Source organism: Mustelus asterias, chromosome 8 (genome assembly GCF_964213995.1).
Source record: "Mustelus asterias chromosome 8, sMusAst1.hap1.1, whole genome shotgun sequence".
Lineage (NCBI taxonomy): Eukaryota > Metazoa > Chordata > Chondrichthyes > Carcharhiniformes > Triakidae > Mustelus > Mustelus asterias.
Genome location: NC_135808.1, coordinates 124,552,284 through 124,570,042, shown reverse-complemented (window position 1 = coordinate 124,570,042; position 17,759 = coordinate 124,552,284). Strand labels below are relative to the sequence as shown.

Genomic DNA, 17,759 nt, shown 5'->3' with positions numbered 1-17,759 from the left:
CATACTTGCGGACAGAACTGAGGCATTCCACAAATCAGTCACCCCACCTGCGTTTGGTCGTCTCGGTGTAGAAGAAAATGACGTGGAGATGCCAGTGTTGGACTGGGGTGGGCACAATCAGAAGTGTCTCAACACCAGGTTAAAGTCCCAACCGGTTTATTTGGAATCACGAGCTTTCAGAGGGGAGCAGTGCTCCGAAAGCTACGATTCCAAATAACCTGGTGGACTTTAACCTGGTGTTGTGAGACTTCTTACTGTGTAGAAGAAAATCAGTGTGAACAGTGAATACAATAGACTAGATTGAAAGAAGTGCAAGTAAATCGCTGCTTTAGCTGGAAGGAGTGTTTTGAGGTCTTGAACAATGAGGAGGTAGAAGGGCAGCTGATCCCTTTGGAATGCTGAAAGGGTAAGATGTGGTTTTTTTTTAAAATTTCATTCATGGGATGTGGGTGTTGCTTATTGCACATCCCTAATAGGCCCCAAGAAGGTGGTGAGTTGCTTTCTTGAACCGCTACGATCCATGTGGTGTAGGTCCACCCACAGTGCTGTTAGGGAGGGAGTTCCAGGGTTTTGACCCAGCGAACAGTGAAAGAGCGGTGATATATTTCCAAGTCAGGATGGCAAGTGGCTTGGAAGGATACTTCCAGGTAGTGGTTTTCCTATAGTCTGCTGCCTTTGTCCTTCTAGATGGTAACAGTTGTGGGTTTGGAAGGTCTTGTATGAGGAACCTTGATGAATTCCTGCAGTGCATCTTTGGTGCACACTGTTGCCACTGAGTGTCAGTGGTGGAGAGAGTGAATATTTGTGAGTGGGGTGTCAATCAAGTGGGCTGTTTTGGATGGTTAAAGTTTATTTATAGTCACAAATAGGCTTACATTAACGAAAATCCCCTAGTCGCCACACTTCGGCACCTGTTCGGATACACTGAGGGAGAATTTAGCATAGCCAATGCACCTAACCACAGGCCTTTCAGGCTATGGGAGGAAACCGGAGCACCCAGAGGAAACCCACACAGACAAGGGGAGAACGTGCAGACTCCACAAAGACTGTGACCCAAGCTGAGAATTGAACCCGGGTCCCTGGCGCTGAGACAGCAGTACTAACCACTGTGCCACCCAAGTTGTCAAGGTTCATGACTTGTTGGAACAGTGCCCATCTAGGGAAGTAGAGGGTATGGCATCACATTCCTCCATTGATTAACCAAAGCCTGTCCACTATCTACATTAATCAGGTGAGTTACTGCAGGATTCCTAGCCTCTGACCTGCTCTAGTAGCCACAGTATTTATGTGGCTAGTCCAGTAAAGTTTCTGGCCAGTGGTAACTCTGAGGATTGTGTATGGAGATTGTAATATCATTGAATGTCAAGGGGTGATGGTTAGATTCTCTCTTGTTGGAGATGGTCATTGCTTGGCACTTGTGTTGGTGCGAATGTTACTTGCTATTTGGTAGTCCAAGCCTGGATATTAGCCAAGTCTTGCTGCATTTGGACATGGACTGCTTCAGCATCTGAATCGTCGCGAATGGTGTTGAACGTTGAACAATCATCAGCGAACATCCCCACTTCTGACTGATGGAAGGAAGTTCATTGATGAAGAAGCTGAAGATGGTTGGGTTTCGGACAGGAACTCCTTGCAATGCTGCCCTGGAACTGAGATAATTGACCTTCACTGACCACAGACATCTTCTGTGTGATTCAAAGCAGGAAAGAGTTTTCCCCCATGATTCCCATTTACTCTGCAGTTTTGCTCGGGCTCCTTGATGTCACACTTGATCAAATGCTGCCTTGATGTCGAGGGCTGTCACTCTCACCTCACCTCTGGAATTCACCTTTTGTCCATGTTTGAACGAAGGCTGTAATGAGGACAGGAACTGAGTGACCCTGCTGGAACACAAACTGAGCGTCCATGAACGTTATTGCTGAGCAACTGCCATTTAATAGCACTGTTGATGACCCTTTCCATCACTTCACTAATGATTGAGAATAGACTGATGGGGTGGTAACTGGCTGGGATGGATTTGTCCTGCTTTTTGTGCACAGTAAGAAGTTTAACAACACCAGGTTAAAGTCCAACAGGTTTATTTGGTAGCAAAAGCCACACAAGCTTTCGAGGCTCTGAGCCCCTTCTGCAGGTGAGTGGGAATTCAATTCCCACTCACCTGCAGAAGGGGCTCAGAGCCTCGAAAGCTTGTGTGGCTTTTGCTACCAAATAAACCTGTTGGACTTTAACCTGGTGTTGTTAAACTTCTTACTGTGTTTACCCCAGTCCAACGCCGGCATCTCCACATCATGACTTTTGTGCACAGGACATACCTGGGCAATTTTCTACATTGCCAGGTTGATGTCAGTGTTGTCGCTGTACTAGAACAGCTTGGCTGGGGGAGCGACAAGTTCTGGAGCACAAGTCTTCAGTACTATTGCAGGAGTATTGTCAGGGCCCGTAGCCTTGGCAGTATCTAGTACCTTTCAGCCATTTGTTAATATCACATGGAGTGAATCGAATTGGCTGAAGACTGACATCTGTGATGCTGGAGACCTCGAGAGGAGGCAGAGATGGACCATCCACTCGGCACTTCTGGCTGAAGATTGTTGCGAATGCTTCAGCCTTACCTTTTGCATTGATGTGCTGGACTCCTCCATCATTGAGGGTGGGGTACTTGTGAAACCTCTTCCTCCAGTGAGTTGTTTAATTATCCATCGCCATTCACGACTGGATGTGGCAGGACTGCAGAGCTTAGATATGATCTGTTGGTTGTGGAATCTCTGAGCTTCGTCTATATTGCTGGTAGATTTTGCTGTTTGCCACTCGAGTGTTCCTGTGTTGTAACTTCACCAGGTTGTGTATCATTTTTAGGTATGCCTGGTGCAGCTCCTGGCATGCCCTCCTGCATGCTTCATTGAACCAGGGTTGATCCAATAGTAGACTGGGGGATATGCTGGGCCAGGAGGCCCTCGGGCACCTCAGTTTCCCAGTCCTGAGTTGCTCGATTTGTTCGAAGTCTATTCCATTTAGCACAGTGGTAGTGCCACACACCACGATGGAAGGTGTTCTCATAATGATTTCACAAGGACTATGCGGTGGTCACTCCTACAGATCCTGTCATGTATGCATCTGCAGCAGGCAGGTTAGGTCAAGTATGTTTTTCTCTAACCACTTGCCACAGATCCAGTCTAGCAGTTATGCCCTTTAGAACCCACCAGCTCACTCTGCGGGAATGCTACCAAGCCACTCGTGGTGATGTACATTGAAATCCTCCAACCAGAGGATACTCTGTGCCCTTGGCATCCCCAGTGCTTCTTCTAAGTGATGTTCAACATGGAGTGCTGATTCAGCAGCTGATGGGGAATGGTAGGTGTTAATCAGCAGGAGGTTTCCTTGCCCATGGTTGATGCCATAGTGTCCAGAGTTGATATTGAGGATTCCCAGGGCAACTCCCTCCTGACTGTATACCACCATGCTACCATCTCTGCTGTGTCTGTTTTGCAAGTGAGACGGGGATCTACCCAGGGATGGTGATGGTGGTATCGGGGATGTTGTAAAGTATGATGCTGAGAGTCCGACTGTGGGTGTTACTTGACCACTCTGTGAAACAGCTCTCCTAATTTTGGTACAAGCCCCTAGGTATTAGTAAGGTGAACTTTGCAGGGTCAGCAGGGCTGAGTTTGGTGGTGGCATTACACAGAAAATGATCTGCTGTTAGATGGGAAACGTAACAAGCAACCTGCACGCAACAAGCCCCCACAAACAGCAATGTAATAGTGAAGAGATAATCCGTCTTTTGTTGGTATTGATTGAGAGATAAAGACCGACCCGGACACCGGGGATGAATCTCCGGCTCCTCTACAAAACAGTGGCATCGGATTTTTAAAATCCACTAAAAGTCGGCAGGTGAGGCCTCAGTTTTAGTGTCCCATTCAAAGGTCAGCACCGCCAACAGTGAGGTACTCAGAACTAATTACAAGGGTATATTTATACTACAGCATTACTAGGCGATGGCCTAGTGATATTAGACTATTAATCCAGAAACTCAGCTAATGTTCTGGCGACCCGGCTTCGAATCCCACCACGGCAAACTGTGGAATTTTTTTCAATTTGATTTATTATTGTCACATGTATTGGTATGCAGTGAAAAGTATTGTTTTTTTTATTCATTCGTGGGACATGGGCACCACTGACTGGCCAGCATTTATTGCCCATCCCTAGTTCCCCGAGGGTAGTTGAGAGTCAACCACATTGCTTTGGCTCTGGAGTCATATGTAGGCCAGACCAGGTAAGGACGGCAGATTTCCTTCCCTAAAGGGCATGAATGAACCAGATGGGTTTTTCTGACAATCGACAATGGTTTCATGGTCATCAGTAGATTCTTAATTCCAGATTCTTTTTTATTGAATTCAAATTCCAGCATCTGCTGTGGTGGGATTCGAACCCGGGTCCCCAGAACATTCGCTGAGTTTCTGGATTAATAATCTAGCGATAATACCACTAGGCCATCGCCTTCTTGCACACTATACAGACAAAGCAAACCGTACATGGAGGAGAGAGTGGAGAATGTCGTTTAAAAGAGATAGAATAAAGTTTTAGAAGCATAGAATGAGAGTAAAAGATGGGATTAGAAGGTATCCTGGGCACAGTTTACAAGAAGTCGCTTCGCTCCGGCACCATCTGGAATTCAATAAAAATATATCTGGAATGAAGAATCTACCGATGACCATGAAACCATTGTCGATTGTTGGAAAAACCCATCCGGTTCACTAATGTCCTTTAGGAAAGGAAATCTACCGTCCTTACCTGGTCTGGCCTACATGTGACTCCAGAGCCACAGCAATGTGGTTGACTCTTAATTTCCCTCGGGCAACTAGGGATGGGCAATAAATGTTGGCCCAGCCAGTGACGGCCATGTCCCACAAATAAATTTTTAATAATCCAAGATTAAACTGTTTAAAAATGTCTCTCCGCTGGCCCTTTGCCTTCAACCCCCTCAAGCTGCTGCCTCAGTTGGTTAAGTGAGTTGCTTAGACTTACAACTCATAAGAATCAATCTCTGGGCTTTACTAACTATCAATCATGTGTCTTGGAAACGAGGAATCTTGGATCCTTGGAGGGGCATTTCAGATTTCTGTATTTGTTGAATTTGGAGTGATAATACGATTTCCTTTTGGAAGCTGAAACTTCAAGGCCACGGATCCCCATATGGAAAAGCTTGATAGCACTGCCCTAAAGCGGAAAAAGTTACTTGCTAATATTGTCTTGTAATGATCATTTCCGCAGAGTTTCAAAGGGTACATTTATACTACAGCATATGTTTGGCATCTGTATTAAACAGTTTCCATTTCGCACCAGCGCTGCATTTATATCTGGAATGAAGCCCTGGCTTAAGTCAAAAGCAGCACAGACCAAGCCTCCTTTCGGGGGTTAGGTTGCATTTATGAAATGATTAGTAATGATGCAACAACTCTGCACTGATATGGAGTGTAAATGTTGTAACTGGAGTGGCTTGCCAGATCTGAATGATAGAAGCACAGGACATGAAACACAAAATAGAATGTGGCCTTAAATATTGGCAAGTGGTAATTTTCAGATAATATAAAAATGATTCTGCAACCACCCTCCGCACATTGTCTTGCCAAGCTATTTTGTGCTGTCTTTCAAGTAAAGTGACTGCCAGGTAGTGCTTTAAGTTTAAGTTTCCTTATTAGTGTCGCAAGTAGGCCTACATTAACACTGCAATGAAGTTACTGTGAAAATCCCCTAGTCGCCACACTCCAGCGCCTGTTCGGGTACACAAACAACAGAAAACATTCAGAACCACACAGCAATTCTATTGGCTGCTAAGAGAAAAAAGTGTTCTGCCAAAGGGTTTCCTTCCTTTATTAGACACTAACGAAACACCTCTTTATAGACACACTAAATATCGTATGATGTTGAACACATGCAGCGAGTCAATTTATTGGCTTAAAATGATTGATGCGCCTTATGTTTATGGCTAATTCTTTTAAAAGGGGAGGCGATGGCCTAGTGGTATTTTCGCGAGACTATTAATCCAGAAACTCAGCTCATGTTCTGGGGACCCGGGTTCGAATCCCGCCACGGCAGATGGTGGAATTTGAATTCAATAAAAAGAATCTGGAATTAAGAATCTACTGATGACCATGAAACCATTGTCGATTGTCGGAAAAACCCATCTGGTTCACTAATGTCCTTTAGGGAAGGAAATCTGCCGTCCTTACCTGGTCTGGGCTACATGTGACTCCAGAGCCACAGCAATGTGGTTGACTCTCAACTACCCTCCAAGGGCAACTACGGATGGGCAATAAATGCTGGCCATCCAGCAATGCCCATGTCCAATGAATAAAAAAAATAACCATTACATTATTACTTTCTGGATAGCACAGTCGGTACAGTTGTTAGCACTGCTGCCTCACAGCGCCAGGGACCTGGGTTCGATTCCCGACTTGGGTGACTGTCTGTGTGGAGTTTGCACATTCTCCCCATGTCTGCATGGGTTCCTCCGGGTGCTCCGGTTTCCTCCCACAGTCCAAAGATGTACAGGTTAGGTGGATTGGCTATGCTAAATCGCCCCTTAGTGTCTGGGGGATTAGCAGGGTGAATATGTGGGTTTATGGGGATAGGACCTGGGTGGGGTTGTGGTCAGTGCAGACTCGAAGGGCTGAATGGCCTCCTTCTGCACTGTAGGGATTCTATGAAAATGTTGGCATTGGACACAGAGTATTTGATCACATTTATGAAATACCCTACATAATATTTTAAATAAAAACTGGATTGAGTGTGTATTTTTCTGTTTTTATAATGTGATTCATTATTCAGAACCAAATTTTGTGGAGTAGGAAATGAATCTGACAATGCAACGTATTTTTAAAAATTAATTAAACATAACATTTATTTATTGTGTTTGAGGAAATGGAAGAAACTCAATGTAAAGATATCAGCAGGAAGGGGAAGGTGGCTGTGACAAGGGTGCAATGAATGCCAGCGCTCCCCTGGGGCAGAGTTGGTCCCTGACCAAGTGTGTGGCCTGGGGGGGGGGGGGGGGGGGGGGGTGTGCACAGTTCAGAATAAACAATGGGAGCTGTGAATAAGGTAGTTTGCCAAAGATAAGCAAGGTCCAAAAGTGCAAAGCATTACAATCAGGAATAAAATCAAAAACTACTGCGGATGATGGAGATCTGAAATAAAACTAGGAAGTGCTGGAAAAACTCAACAGGTCTGGCAACAACTGTGGAGAGAGAACCAGAGTTACTGTTTTGAGTCCAATCTGACTCTTCAAGATTATTGCAGATTATCAATGGGTATCAGGGGGCAAACTCTCCGCTGGTTGGAGTCATACCTGACACATAGGAAGATGGGGTTGTGGTTGTGGCGGGTCAGTCATCCCAGCTTCAGGACATCTCTGCAGGGGTCCCTCAGGGTAGTGTCCAAAGCCCAACCATCTTCAGCTGCTTCATCAATTACCTTCTCTCCATCGTAAGGTCGGAAGTGGAGATGCTGACCGATGATTGCGCAATGTTCAGCACCATTCGCACTCCTCGGATACTGAAGCAGTCCATGTCCAAATGCAACAATATCCAGGCTTGGGCTGACAAGTGGCAAGTAACATTCATGCCACAAAATGCCAGGCAATGACCATCACCAATAAGAGACACTCTAACAACCGCCCCTTGACATTCAATAGTGTTACCATCACTGAATCACCCACTGTCAACATCCTTGGGGTTACCACTGACCAGAAACTCAACTGAACTCGCCACATAAACACAGTGGCTACAAGAGCAGGTCAGAGGCTAAGAATAATGTGGCGAGTAACTCACCTCCTGACTCCCCATAACCTGTTCACTTTCTACAAGGCACAAGTCAGGCATGTGATGGAATACTCCCCACTTTCCTGGATGGGTGCAGCTCCAACAACACTCAAGAGGCTTGACATCATCCAGGACAAAGCAGCCGGCTTGATTGCTACCCCTTCCACAAACATTCAATCCCTCTGCCACCGAAAAACAGTGGCAGCTGTGTGTACCTTCTCCAAGATGCACTGCAGAAACTCACCAAGGTTCCTTAGGCAGCACCTTCCAAACCCGTGACCACTACCATCTAGAAGGAGAAGGGCAGCAGATACATGGGAACATCACTGTTCTTTCAGTCACTGGGTCAAAATCCTGGAATTCCTTCTCTAATGGCATTGTGCGTCAACCCACAGAACATGGACTGCAGCGATTCAAGAAGGCAGCTCACCACCACCTTCTCAAGGGCAACTAGGGATGGGCAATAAATACTGGCCAGCCAGTGACACCCATGTCCCACGAATGAATTAAAAAAAAAGACTTCTTGTTACAATCAAGAACAACAGCAGCACACAGATCAGTGGCTGGGAGGATATTTAGTCAGTGGGCAGCCAGACACATTGCAATGGGATGGAGTGGATTGAGGATCTGAGCTGATAATAACAGTGGACTCTAAGAAAGAATCTTCAAGAAAACTGAAGAGTTAAATAGGAGTCAAAGGACAGGATGGAAAGTTATGGAGGAGCAAATGAATTCAATTTTAAACTGAAACTATTTGGTTTATTGGAAAGAATGGAGGGTTGGAAAGGTTGACGGTTGTACATGGTGGTATAACTCAACTTGTTGGTCCCTCACAACGTGGGTGGTCCTACAGCCCCATCTGGTGGTATATTTGATCAGCTGGGACAGGGACTGATGCATTCTAATTGTTCAGATTAAAGTAACAGGAAATCAGATGAGAAGCTCCACCTAGAGGCACAGCAGGAATTGTCAACAGTTTGACTTGGTGCTTCGATGGAACGCGTGAATTACTGTAGTCCTGAAACCTGGCAATACAAACTGCAACACTTCAGCGTAGGCTCACTGGATAAAACAGGCGAGCTGCGGGATACAATTGCTTAAGGGATTAAGGAACCCAGCACTGCTGGCTTCACGAGTGCAAGTGTAAACCTTTAGTGAACAGCTTCCAGTAGTTCAACTCGGCTGCTGCAGACCTGAAACATTGAGAAAGTCAGCTGAACTATTGGCCTCCATTAGCAGACTCAGGGACCCTGATGCATTTCACACAGGTGCCATGGATACTGGTTTCTGATTTTTTTTTCATTCGGGGGTGTGCGTTGCTGGCTAGGGCAGTATTTATTGTCCATCCCTAATTGCCCAGGAGAAAGTGGCAGTAAGCTGCTGTCCTGAGCTGCTGCAGTTCTTGTGGCGTAGGTATACCCACTGTGCTGTTAGGGAAGGATCCTGACCCAGCGACAGTGAAGGAGAGTTGATATATTTCCAAGTCAAGTTGGTGAGTGGTTTGGAGAGGAATCTCCAGGTGGTGGTGTTCCCAAGTATCTGCTGCTCTTGTCCTTCTAGGTGGCAGAGGTCATGGGTTTGGAAGGTGCTGCCTAAGATATCTTGGTGAGTTCCTGCAGTGCATCTTGTACATGGTACACACCGTAGAGGCCCTGTGCATCAGTGGAGGAAGTGAATTTCTGTGAATGTGGTGCCAATCAAGCACGTTGCTTTCTTCTGGATGGTGTCAAGCTTCTTGAGTGTTGTTGGAGCTGCACGCATCCAGGCAAGGGGAGAATATTCCATCACACTCCTGATTTGTCGATGGGGAGTCAGGTGAGTTTCACACCACAGGATCCTTAGCTTCTGACCTATTCTGGTAGTCACAGTATTTGTATGGTGGGTCCATTCAGTTTCTGGTCAGCTGGTTATGGGGGTAATTTTGCCATCCCACCCACCCAAGAATTAGACTATGAAAAGTCCATAGCCCTCGGGCATGATTTTCTGGTTTTGGAGAGAGCGTGGCCAGAAAACCCCATCCCATTTCTCCAAGGAACTTGTTTTCTTTCGGTCCACTCCTGGCAATGTTTCCAGATTGATGCTAGACTTCAGCAGAACACTCATCAACAAGTGTCAAACTGATAGATATCCAAGATTCCATGCAGAAATTAAAGCTTCATTTATTGAAGATGGAGTTATCTCCTTGGGCGAAATAGCACACAGGCTCAATAAAGATTCCAGATATAGATTAGATCCGCATTATATCAACTTCTCTTGCTACTGGATGTATCCTACATTTAAAAGTGGCTTTTGCATTCTTTTTAAGTACATCACCCCACAAAAAACCTTGAAATTTGATCTCTAAAAGAGAAAGGGACAATCATTAACTTCAATTAGGACGTAGAACAAGCAGCTTAATAAATATAGCCCTTATCAGGCGAGGAAAAAATAATTGGGAAAATGTTGTGGAATAGGTGAGCAGGTCATTGTTCGAGTTATCTGCTGTACCTGTGACAATCAAAGCACTTCCTCCAATATATCTAGGATTGGCACACCTACATGTCCAACACAGGTAGGCAAGAATAATCCCTACACTACCAAAGATAAACCCAATCATAGATCATAGTGCAGAAGAGGCCCTTCAGCCCATCAAGTCTGCACCAACATGAGAAACACCTGGACTCCCACCTAATCCCATCTACCAGCACTTGGCCCATAGCCTTGAATGTTATGTACCAAGTATTCAGCCAGATACTTTTTAAAGGATGTGAGGTAACCCACTTTTACCACCCTCTGTGGCAGCACATTCCAGACCATCACCACGCTCTGGGTAAAAAAGTTTTCCCTCACATCCCCCCTAAACCTCCTGCCCCTCACCTTGAACCTCTGCCCCCTCGTGACTGACCCTTCAACAAAGGGAAATATTGGGTCTCGTCAAGCTGTGTTGTCTGAATGAACTATCCCAGGCACTTCAATGGAGAAGGGGACTTCAAATTAAGCTTTTGGAATCCTCTTCCCTAGAGAGCAGGCTGGGTCATTGAATATATTCAAGGGAACAGGAGGAAATTGGAGTAAAGACCAAAATCAGATTTTATTGAATGGCTCAAGGGGGCTGAATGGCCTCTATTTATGACCTCATCCCACACAGTCCTTTATGGCACTAGCATCAGGAAAGAGTTTGGGAGACAGAGAGTAGTGGCAGCCAATAAACTTGAATGGTGAATAGCAGTCCACACAGGTTACAAGGGTAGAGGAAAGAGAAAACTTCAACCACTTGCAGTCTGAATCTACTGCTAAAAGCAGCACTGTGCTCCTCCTGGCTTCACTGCTCTGGGAGGTCTTCAGTCATAAATTGCAACCTGTGATGGTCTCCATTAGGCTGTACGTAAACCTTTTGCCCTTGGGCAGCAAGTTGGATGTCCAAAACTGTCAATCGTCCAAAAACCAAACACTTTTGAAACTCACGTTAAATGAATTTCAGGCTCATTGTTCAAACACTGGGGACAATTGGGCTAGGTCAGTGGTGCACTGAACTGGAGTCATCAGCATCACCACTTTGTTTATATCTACTGATCTTGGCCCTGTGCTCAGAACCCACTGGAACCCTCGACACCTCCACACCCTGGTGTCCAAAATAGAGGAACGTCCCAACTGCAGCAGTCTTTGCTCAGAGGATCCCAGATTTTGAACGCCAACAAACTGGGCTGCGAATTGGGTTGAGTAAATTCCAACATTGAAACAGGTTCTTTTAACAGGCATGTTTACTTTTTAAGCCAACAATCTATCACCAGTTTCAGACACAGGCTTTGGGTGCCTTTTCTGATCTACAGCAGGTAGCACACTTGTTATTGAGTAGGTGCTTCCTCACCCTATTGGAGACTGAGGAACAAAAACAAAATGTTCCACACAATTCAATTTCCTGATCTGGGGAAATTTTGCTGCACTGAGTGAAATATTGAGCCAAAGAAAATATCGAGTAACCAAGATTGAATCATAGAATCCTTACAGTGCAGAAGGAGGCCGTTCAGCCCATCAAGTCTGTACTGACCACAATCCCACCCAAGCCCTATGCCTGTAGCCCCACATCTACCCAGCAAATCCTCCTAATAGGGTCAATTTAGCATGGCCAATTAACCTAACCCACACATCTTTGGACTGAGGGGGGAAACTGGAGCACCTGGAGGAAACCCACATAGACAGGGAGAACGAGCAAACTCCACACAAGACAGTGACCCAAGGCCGGAATTGAACCTGGGTCCCTGGTGCTAAGAGGCAGCAGTGCTAACCACTGTGGTTAGGGAAGATCTTGGCGAGGCTAGACTGAATTCAAGAGCAGGGACAATGCCCTCAAATATCGGCTAGAGGAAGAGATGCAGGCAGGAGACTATTGGGATGGTTAAGTGACATCATGCACAGGCATAATGGAAACCATTAGATTGAGGGAGGGACAGAGACAGGTGATGTCTCGGCAAGTAGATAGTCTTCAGATTGAGAATATGGTTTAGTCCGAGACAGAAGCCAGGGAATAAGGATGATGGTTGGACAGGATGGTAGTTTTAGTCTCCAAGATGTTTAGTTGGAAGAATTTATGTCCATGCAAAACTAGATGCTGTACAAGTTGCCTGACAGATGCAGTCACAGAAGATGGTGAGCAGCATTAAGAAAGATGAGCACACTTGGATGCCATACTTACAAGAACCAAACTTGGCTTCTCAGATTCCATGAAGGCAGGCTGGTGCGATCCTAGCCAGTCCCACAACAGAATGCTACCATCCACTGGAGGACAGTGATGGCCGCTGCTGCCTTTTGCATTCTTTACTGCAATCAGAACTCCCACCCCACTCCCCTCCTCAATGTCAAGGAAACAACTGGTGATTCATGATCATTCTGTATGTAGCAGCTGGTTGGCACTGGATTCATATTCTATTCCCTAGTTTTAAATTCCTTAGACTAAGTGTGTATAGTTCCATGGAAAAAGCTGAAAGCAAAAATAAAACAGCACTTGGCAGATGCATCATTTATGCAACAATTAGTTTTTTTATTTCTATCTGTACAAATCACAAAAAGATAATCTACCAATTTCATTAACTACTCCTTCAATGGGTCATCCACCGGCAAGCATGCCACTAAAAGGGACTTTTGAGTAACATGCACGTTTTTCAAATATGTAACACTGATGTGAAGTGGAGTTGTTTCCATAGAAAATCTTGCCTTGAATATAAACTCAATTTCTGATATACTCAGTTCAAACACTGCACTTTTCAGTGAAACCATTATACAACAAATTCCTCTTCCCCTAAAATAAGCAATTTATAGTTTTAGGAAACATAAATACTACACACTTTATTCAATATTCCTCACATAAGTAAAATTTCCAACAAAAAAATTCAGTTCAATTATCCGACAGACTAAAGAACCTACAAGTTATCTTGAGGACCTCAAACTACCCACTGGTGCCAAATGCAATTATCCAAAGCTCAGCAACCACTTCTTGGTAATAAATACCAATCTTGAAGTTCAAGAAGTCAATGTAGATGCAGAAACAAAGGAAAAAAATGGTCATTTATTTATGAAGACATCAAGCATCTCGCTAACCTGAATACAGGCATGTCAAATTACAAATTAGTAATTCAGCATGTAAGAAGAAAACTAAATCTGAGCCAGTCCATCTGCAGCCTTTCACAACACAATATCCCCAATTTTCATATTATATACAAATTATCTGGTTAAGTACAAATTCCTCACTTGCAAATATACAAATTAGCGGGTGAGTACAAATGATCTTGAAATTCAGCTTCGGAATGTACATGCCGTATTCAGACACAGCAGAACCATTCGCTGCTACATAGTCTCATTGGTTCTCGTCTGGGTTCTTCACTTGACTGAGTTTCATAAGTCAGGAGGCCCAATCAACTTCTTTCAATCACTGCTGGGGAGTGGTGTTTTATTTATTTATTTTTTTTAAAACACCACATTCTTGTGCATATTGCGAGTAGGCTGGTTCCATTTACAACTGGGGCAGTTTGTCAACTGGAGTATCAAATTTAAATTCGGCAGGGAAGAGGTCAGCAGCACGTGGATAGACCAGTCGATAGGACTGCCTGATTGTGACATCAGCTACGCCAGCAATGTCTCCGATCTCTGGAGGAGAAGAAAAAGCAGCAATTAAAAACCCTAAGCTCAGTGAACACACACACATTTATGCAACGAGAGGGGAATGAATAGCCAGATGCCAAAGCTTGTGAACACCATCAGATTCCAAGAACTTTGAGAAGCATCAATTCTAAACGTCAGCTACTTGGGAGACAAGTGATTCCAAATGAGGGGGGAAAAAAAAACACCAGCATCAGTAAATGCTTCATCAGGCTTGGGGAAAGAAAATAAACTCCTATTCTCTCACTATAACAGAGGTAGAACATAAGATCAAGTGGAATTCGCACCAACACGGGGAAGGCGATGGCTGAGTGGCATTACCGCTAGATTACTAACCCAAAAATTCAGCTAATGTCCCGGGGACTCAGGTTCAAATCCTGCCATGGCAGATTGTGGAATTTGAATTCAATACAAAAAATGGAATTAAAAATCTACTGATGATCATGAAACCATTGTCAATTGTCAGAAAAACCCATCCGGATCAACTAATGTCCTTTAGGGAAGGAAATCTGCCATCCTTGCCTCATCTGGCCTTCAGAACCACAGCAATGTGGTTGACTCTCAACTGCTCTCCAAGGGCAACTAGGGGATGGGCAATAAATGCTGGCCAGCCAGCGACACCCATGTCCCATGAATGAACAATAAAATCTCATTATGGGGCAGCAGTGGTTCACAGTGCTGCCTCATAGCGCCAGGGGCCTGCACTGAATTCCGCCATTGGGTGACTATCTGTATGGTGTTTGTACATTCTCCCACACTCCAAAGATGTGTAGGTTAGGGTGCATTAGCCACGGTAAATACATGGGGTTACGCGGATAAGGCCTAGGTAAGATGCTCTTTCGGAGTGAAGGTGCAGACGCGATGGGCCAAAATGGCCTCCTTCGGCACTGTAGGGATTCTATGCGTATGCAAGCATTAATCATCTATTTCCAAAAAAAGTTCATGACCAGTGCCAACTGGCCAATTAACATAAGCATAGTTGTTAGGGAAAAGAACTGGGTTAATTTTCAATGTAACCATGTTTCCCATTGCCAGGGTCCTTTATTATGGCAGGCTGTTAAAGAAAGCATTAGGTAGTCAGGCAATTCAAATCAGGTCCAATTTATTATTTACCAGAAAAGACAGTAAACCAAATACCTTTTTGCGTCCGTTTGTCTGCTGAAGCTTGCGATGCCATATAAATCGCTGCTGCAGCTACAGAAATAGGGCTCCTGCCAGGCACCAAGTCCAGTTCCACAGCCTTCCTTGCAATGTGCGTTGCAGCCATTTGCACTTGTTTAGGCAATCCCAAGTTTGAACAGAACCTGGACATAAAATCTCCCGTGGTGATGAGATCCACACTGGTTTCCAGAGCTTTCAGAATTAACTTGAAGCAACGGCCTATTTCCTTCTTTGAAATCCGGGACACGGCACAAATTTCTAATGGTGAAGGGGGGACAATGTTAGCAGCGTAACAAGAATGGATCAGCTGAAAGTAAAGGTGCTGTTAACACCAGAGATTTGAACAGAGTGGGGCTGTTATGTAATTCTTAGAAAAGATAAAAGTCCAGATTATTTCAATTCACTGAAATTGTCCAAACACTTGGAAGATGCTGTGACCACCTCACCCACCCTGACCACTAACTAACTACTGACAAAGAGGGTCCTACTACTCTATTTGGTAGATGTTGATGAACAGCATTTAAATACATGGCACAAGATACATTGCTTTGCACAGCAGCCTTGCAATGTATCCCGTGTATTGTGTGTTAAATTGACTAGCATAGAAAAAAAACTGCCCCAAAATTCATCAAAATCCCTAAATGATCAAGACCAGAACAAAAACCTATTTGTTAGGTTGCTACAAATACCCAGTGGACAGTAGATATAGAATTTCCCACAAGGATAGGAACCCTTTTCAATGAAGGGGCAGCCTGCCAGTTGGACCAACAGCACTGAATTACTCTTTTGTACCCATGATTTTATACAGATACTGGATCCTACGCAGATTTATATTCATTTACTAACCCCTCCACTCTGCGAACAGACTGTTACGCGCTATGCAACAGTCCAGCTGACACTGTTACAAGCTATGCAGCAACAGTCCAGCTGACACTGTTACACGCTATACAATAACTTGCATACACTGCCATATTAAAGATCTTAATGAAGTACAGTTGCCATCCTTATCCGTAACACCCACAAAAAGTGACAATATTCCAAAATATGGCCACATTTGACTAGCAACGTTATATATGAACATACAAATTAGCAGCAGGAATAAGCAACTTGGCCCCCTGAGCCTGCTCCACCATAAGATCAGGCTGATCGGATTGTAACTTCAACTCCACATTCCTGTCTACTCCTCAATAATCTTTCACCCTCTTTTTAATCAAGAATCTAACGAGCTGTGCCTTAAAAATACTCAAAGACTGCTTCTGCTACCTTTCGAGAAGACTCAGAAAAAAATTCTCATTGTCTTAAATGAATGACTCATTTTTAAACAATGACTACTAGTTCTATATTCTTCAACAAGAGGAAACATCCTCCCCACATCTACCCTGTGAACTCCCCTCAGAATCCTGAAGGCTTTGATCAAGTCGCCTCACACTTTAAGCTCGAGTGGACACAAACCTAAACCTTTCCTCCAAAGACAACCGGCACATCCCTAGCATTAGTCTAGTAAGCTGCTAACACATTTATATCTTTCCTTAAGGAGATCAATACTGTACAGTACTCCCCGTGGTCTCATCAATGTCCTTTACAATTGAAGCATAACCTCCCTACTTTTATAAATCAATTTCCTTGAGAAGAGGCAATAACTTTCTATTAGGTTCCCCAAGTACTTGCTGTACCTGTATACCTTTTGTGATTCATGCACGAGGACACCCAGATCCCTCTACACCTCAAGAACTCTGCAATCTCTCACTACTTAGATAAGCTCGCTTATTCTTCCTGCCAAAATGGAAATTTTAATTTGCCCATATTTTTGTCCACTATGACCTCTTCACAACTTACTTTTCCACCCATTTTAGCAAATTTAACTATACTACTGTCCCTTCATTCAACCCTGACATAAATGGTAAAAAAGTGGAGGCCCTGTGGCACACCACTTGTCACATCCTGGCACCTTATCAGGTAATGATCCAGAAATTATCACCTTGGAGGTTCTGCTTCTTAATTCGGTGCCTAGCTCCTCATACTGATTATGAAGAACCTCCTTCTTTGTCCTGCCTATATCACTTAGCATGCAGTTAAAAAATCCTGAAAAATCAGGAATCTTCAGCCTTGTTCCAATTTCTTTGGGATGAAATTTAGTTCTCATTCCTCTAAAGGAAAACTCATGTTGAAAAATGGAAGATTTATGTTTAACACTTGCACTGACAACAAGCAAGCACAGGGTAGACACAATATGGGCTTAAGTGCAGAGTCAATTTTACTTCTCAACACCAGTGCTAAATGAAGGAACATTTTGTTCTGGCAACACATACCTACTGAGTACTGGATTGAGGTAGCTCAAAATGATTTCACTTAATGGCTCTTACAGAGAACAGACCTATCCTATCATTCTGGATTTAAATCCAGGTCCTAAAGGTGAAAAAAGTGTTAACTCAGACCACCAAGCACATTCCCTTCTGAGCTTTGGACAGATGTAAAAAAAAAAGGGAAAGACAGATCAATAAAAATCCACTGATTCCTTTTTGCTGCCTGGTCTTGCATGACAAATGAATGATCAATGTGTACCTCAGAAAGGTGACCTGCAATGCTCATTTCAGTCTGTCCTCAGCAGCCAGAACAGCTGCGATGGGCCTTTCCTCATGCAAAACCTAA

General features: G+C 44.2%; 1 protein-coding gene across 1 annotated transcript in view; it reads right to left on the bottom strand.

Annotated features, from left to right (window-relative positions):
• Positions 1–13,339: 13,339 nt before the first annotated feature.
• gtf2b (general transcription factor IIB) overlaps positions 13,340–17,759 on the bottom strand; it is a 36,864-nt gene continuing 32,444 nt past the window's right edge. Inside the window, exons 6-7 of the mRNA XM_078218917.1 lie at positions 15,087–15,368; positions 13,340–13,937 (exon numbers count right to left, since the gene is read on the bottom strand). Coding sequence (XP_078075043.1) covers positions 13,804–13,937; positions 15,087–15,368 — 416 coding nt within the window. The 3' untranslated portion in view covers positions 13,340–13,803. The remainder of the gene's footprint in view (positions 13,938–15,086; positions 15,369–17,759) is intronic.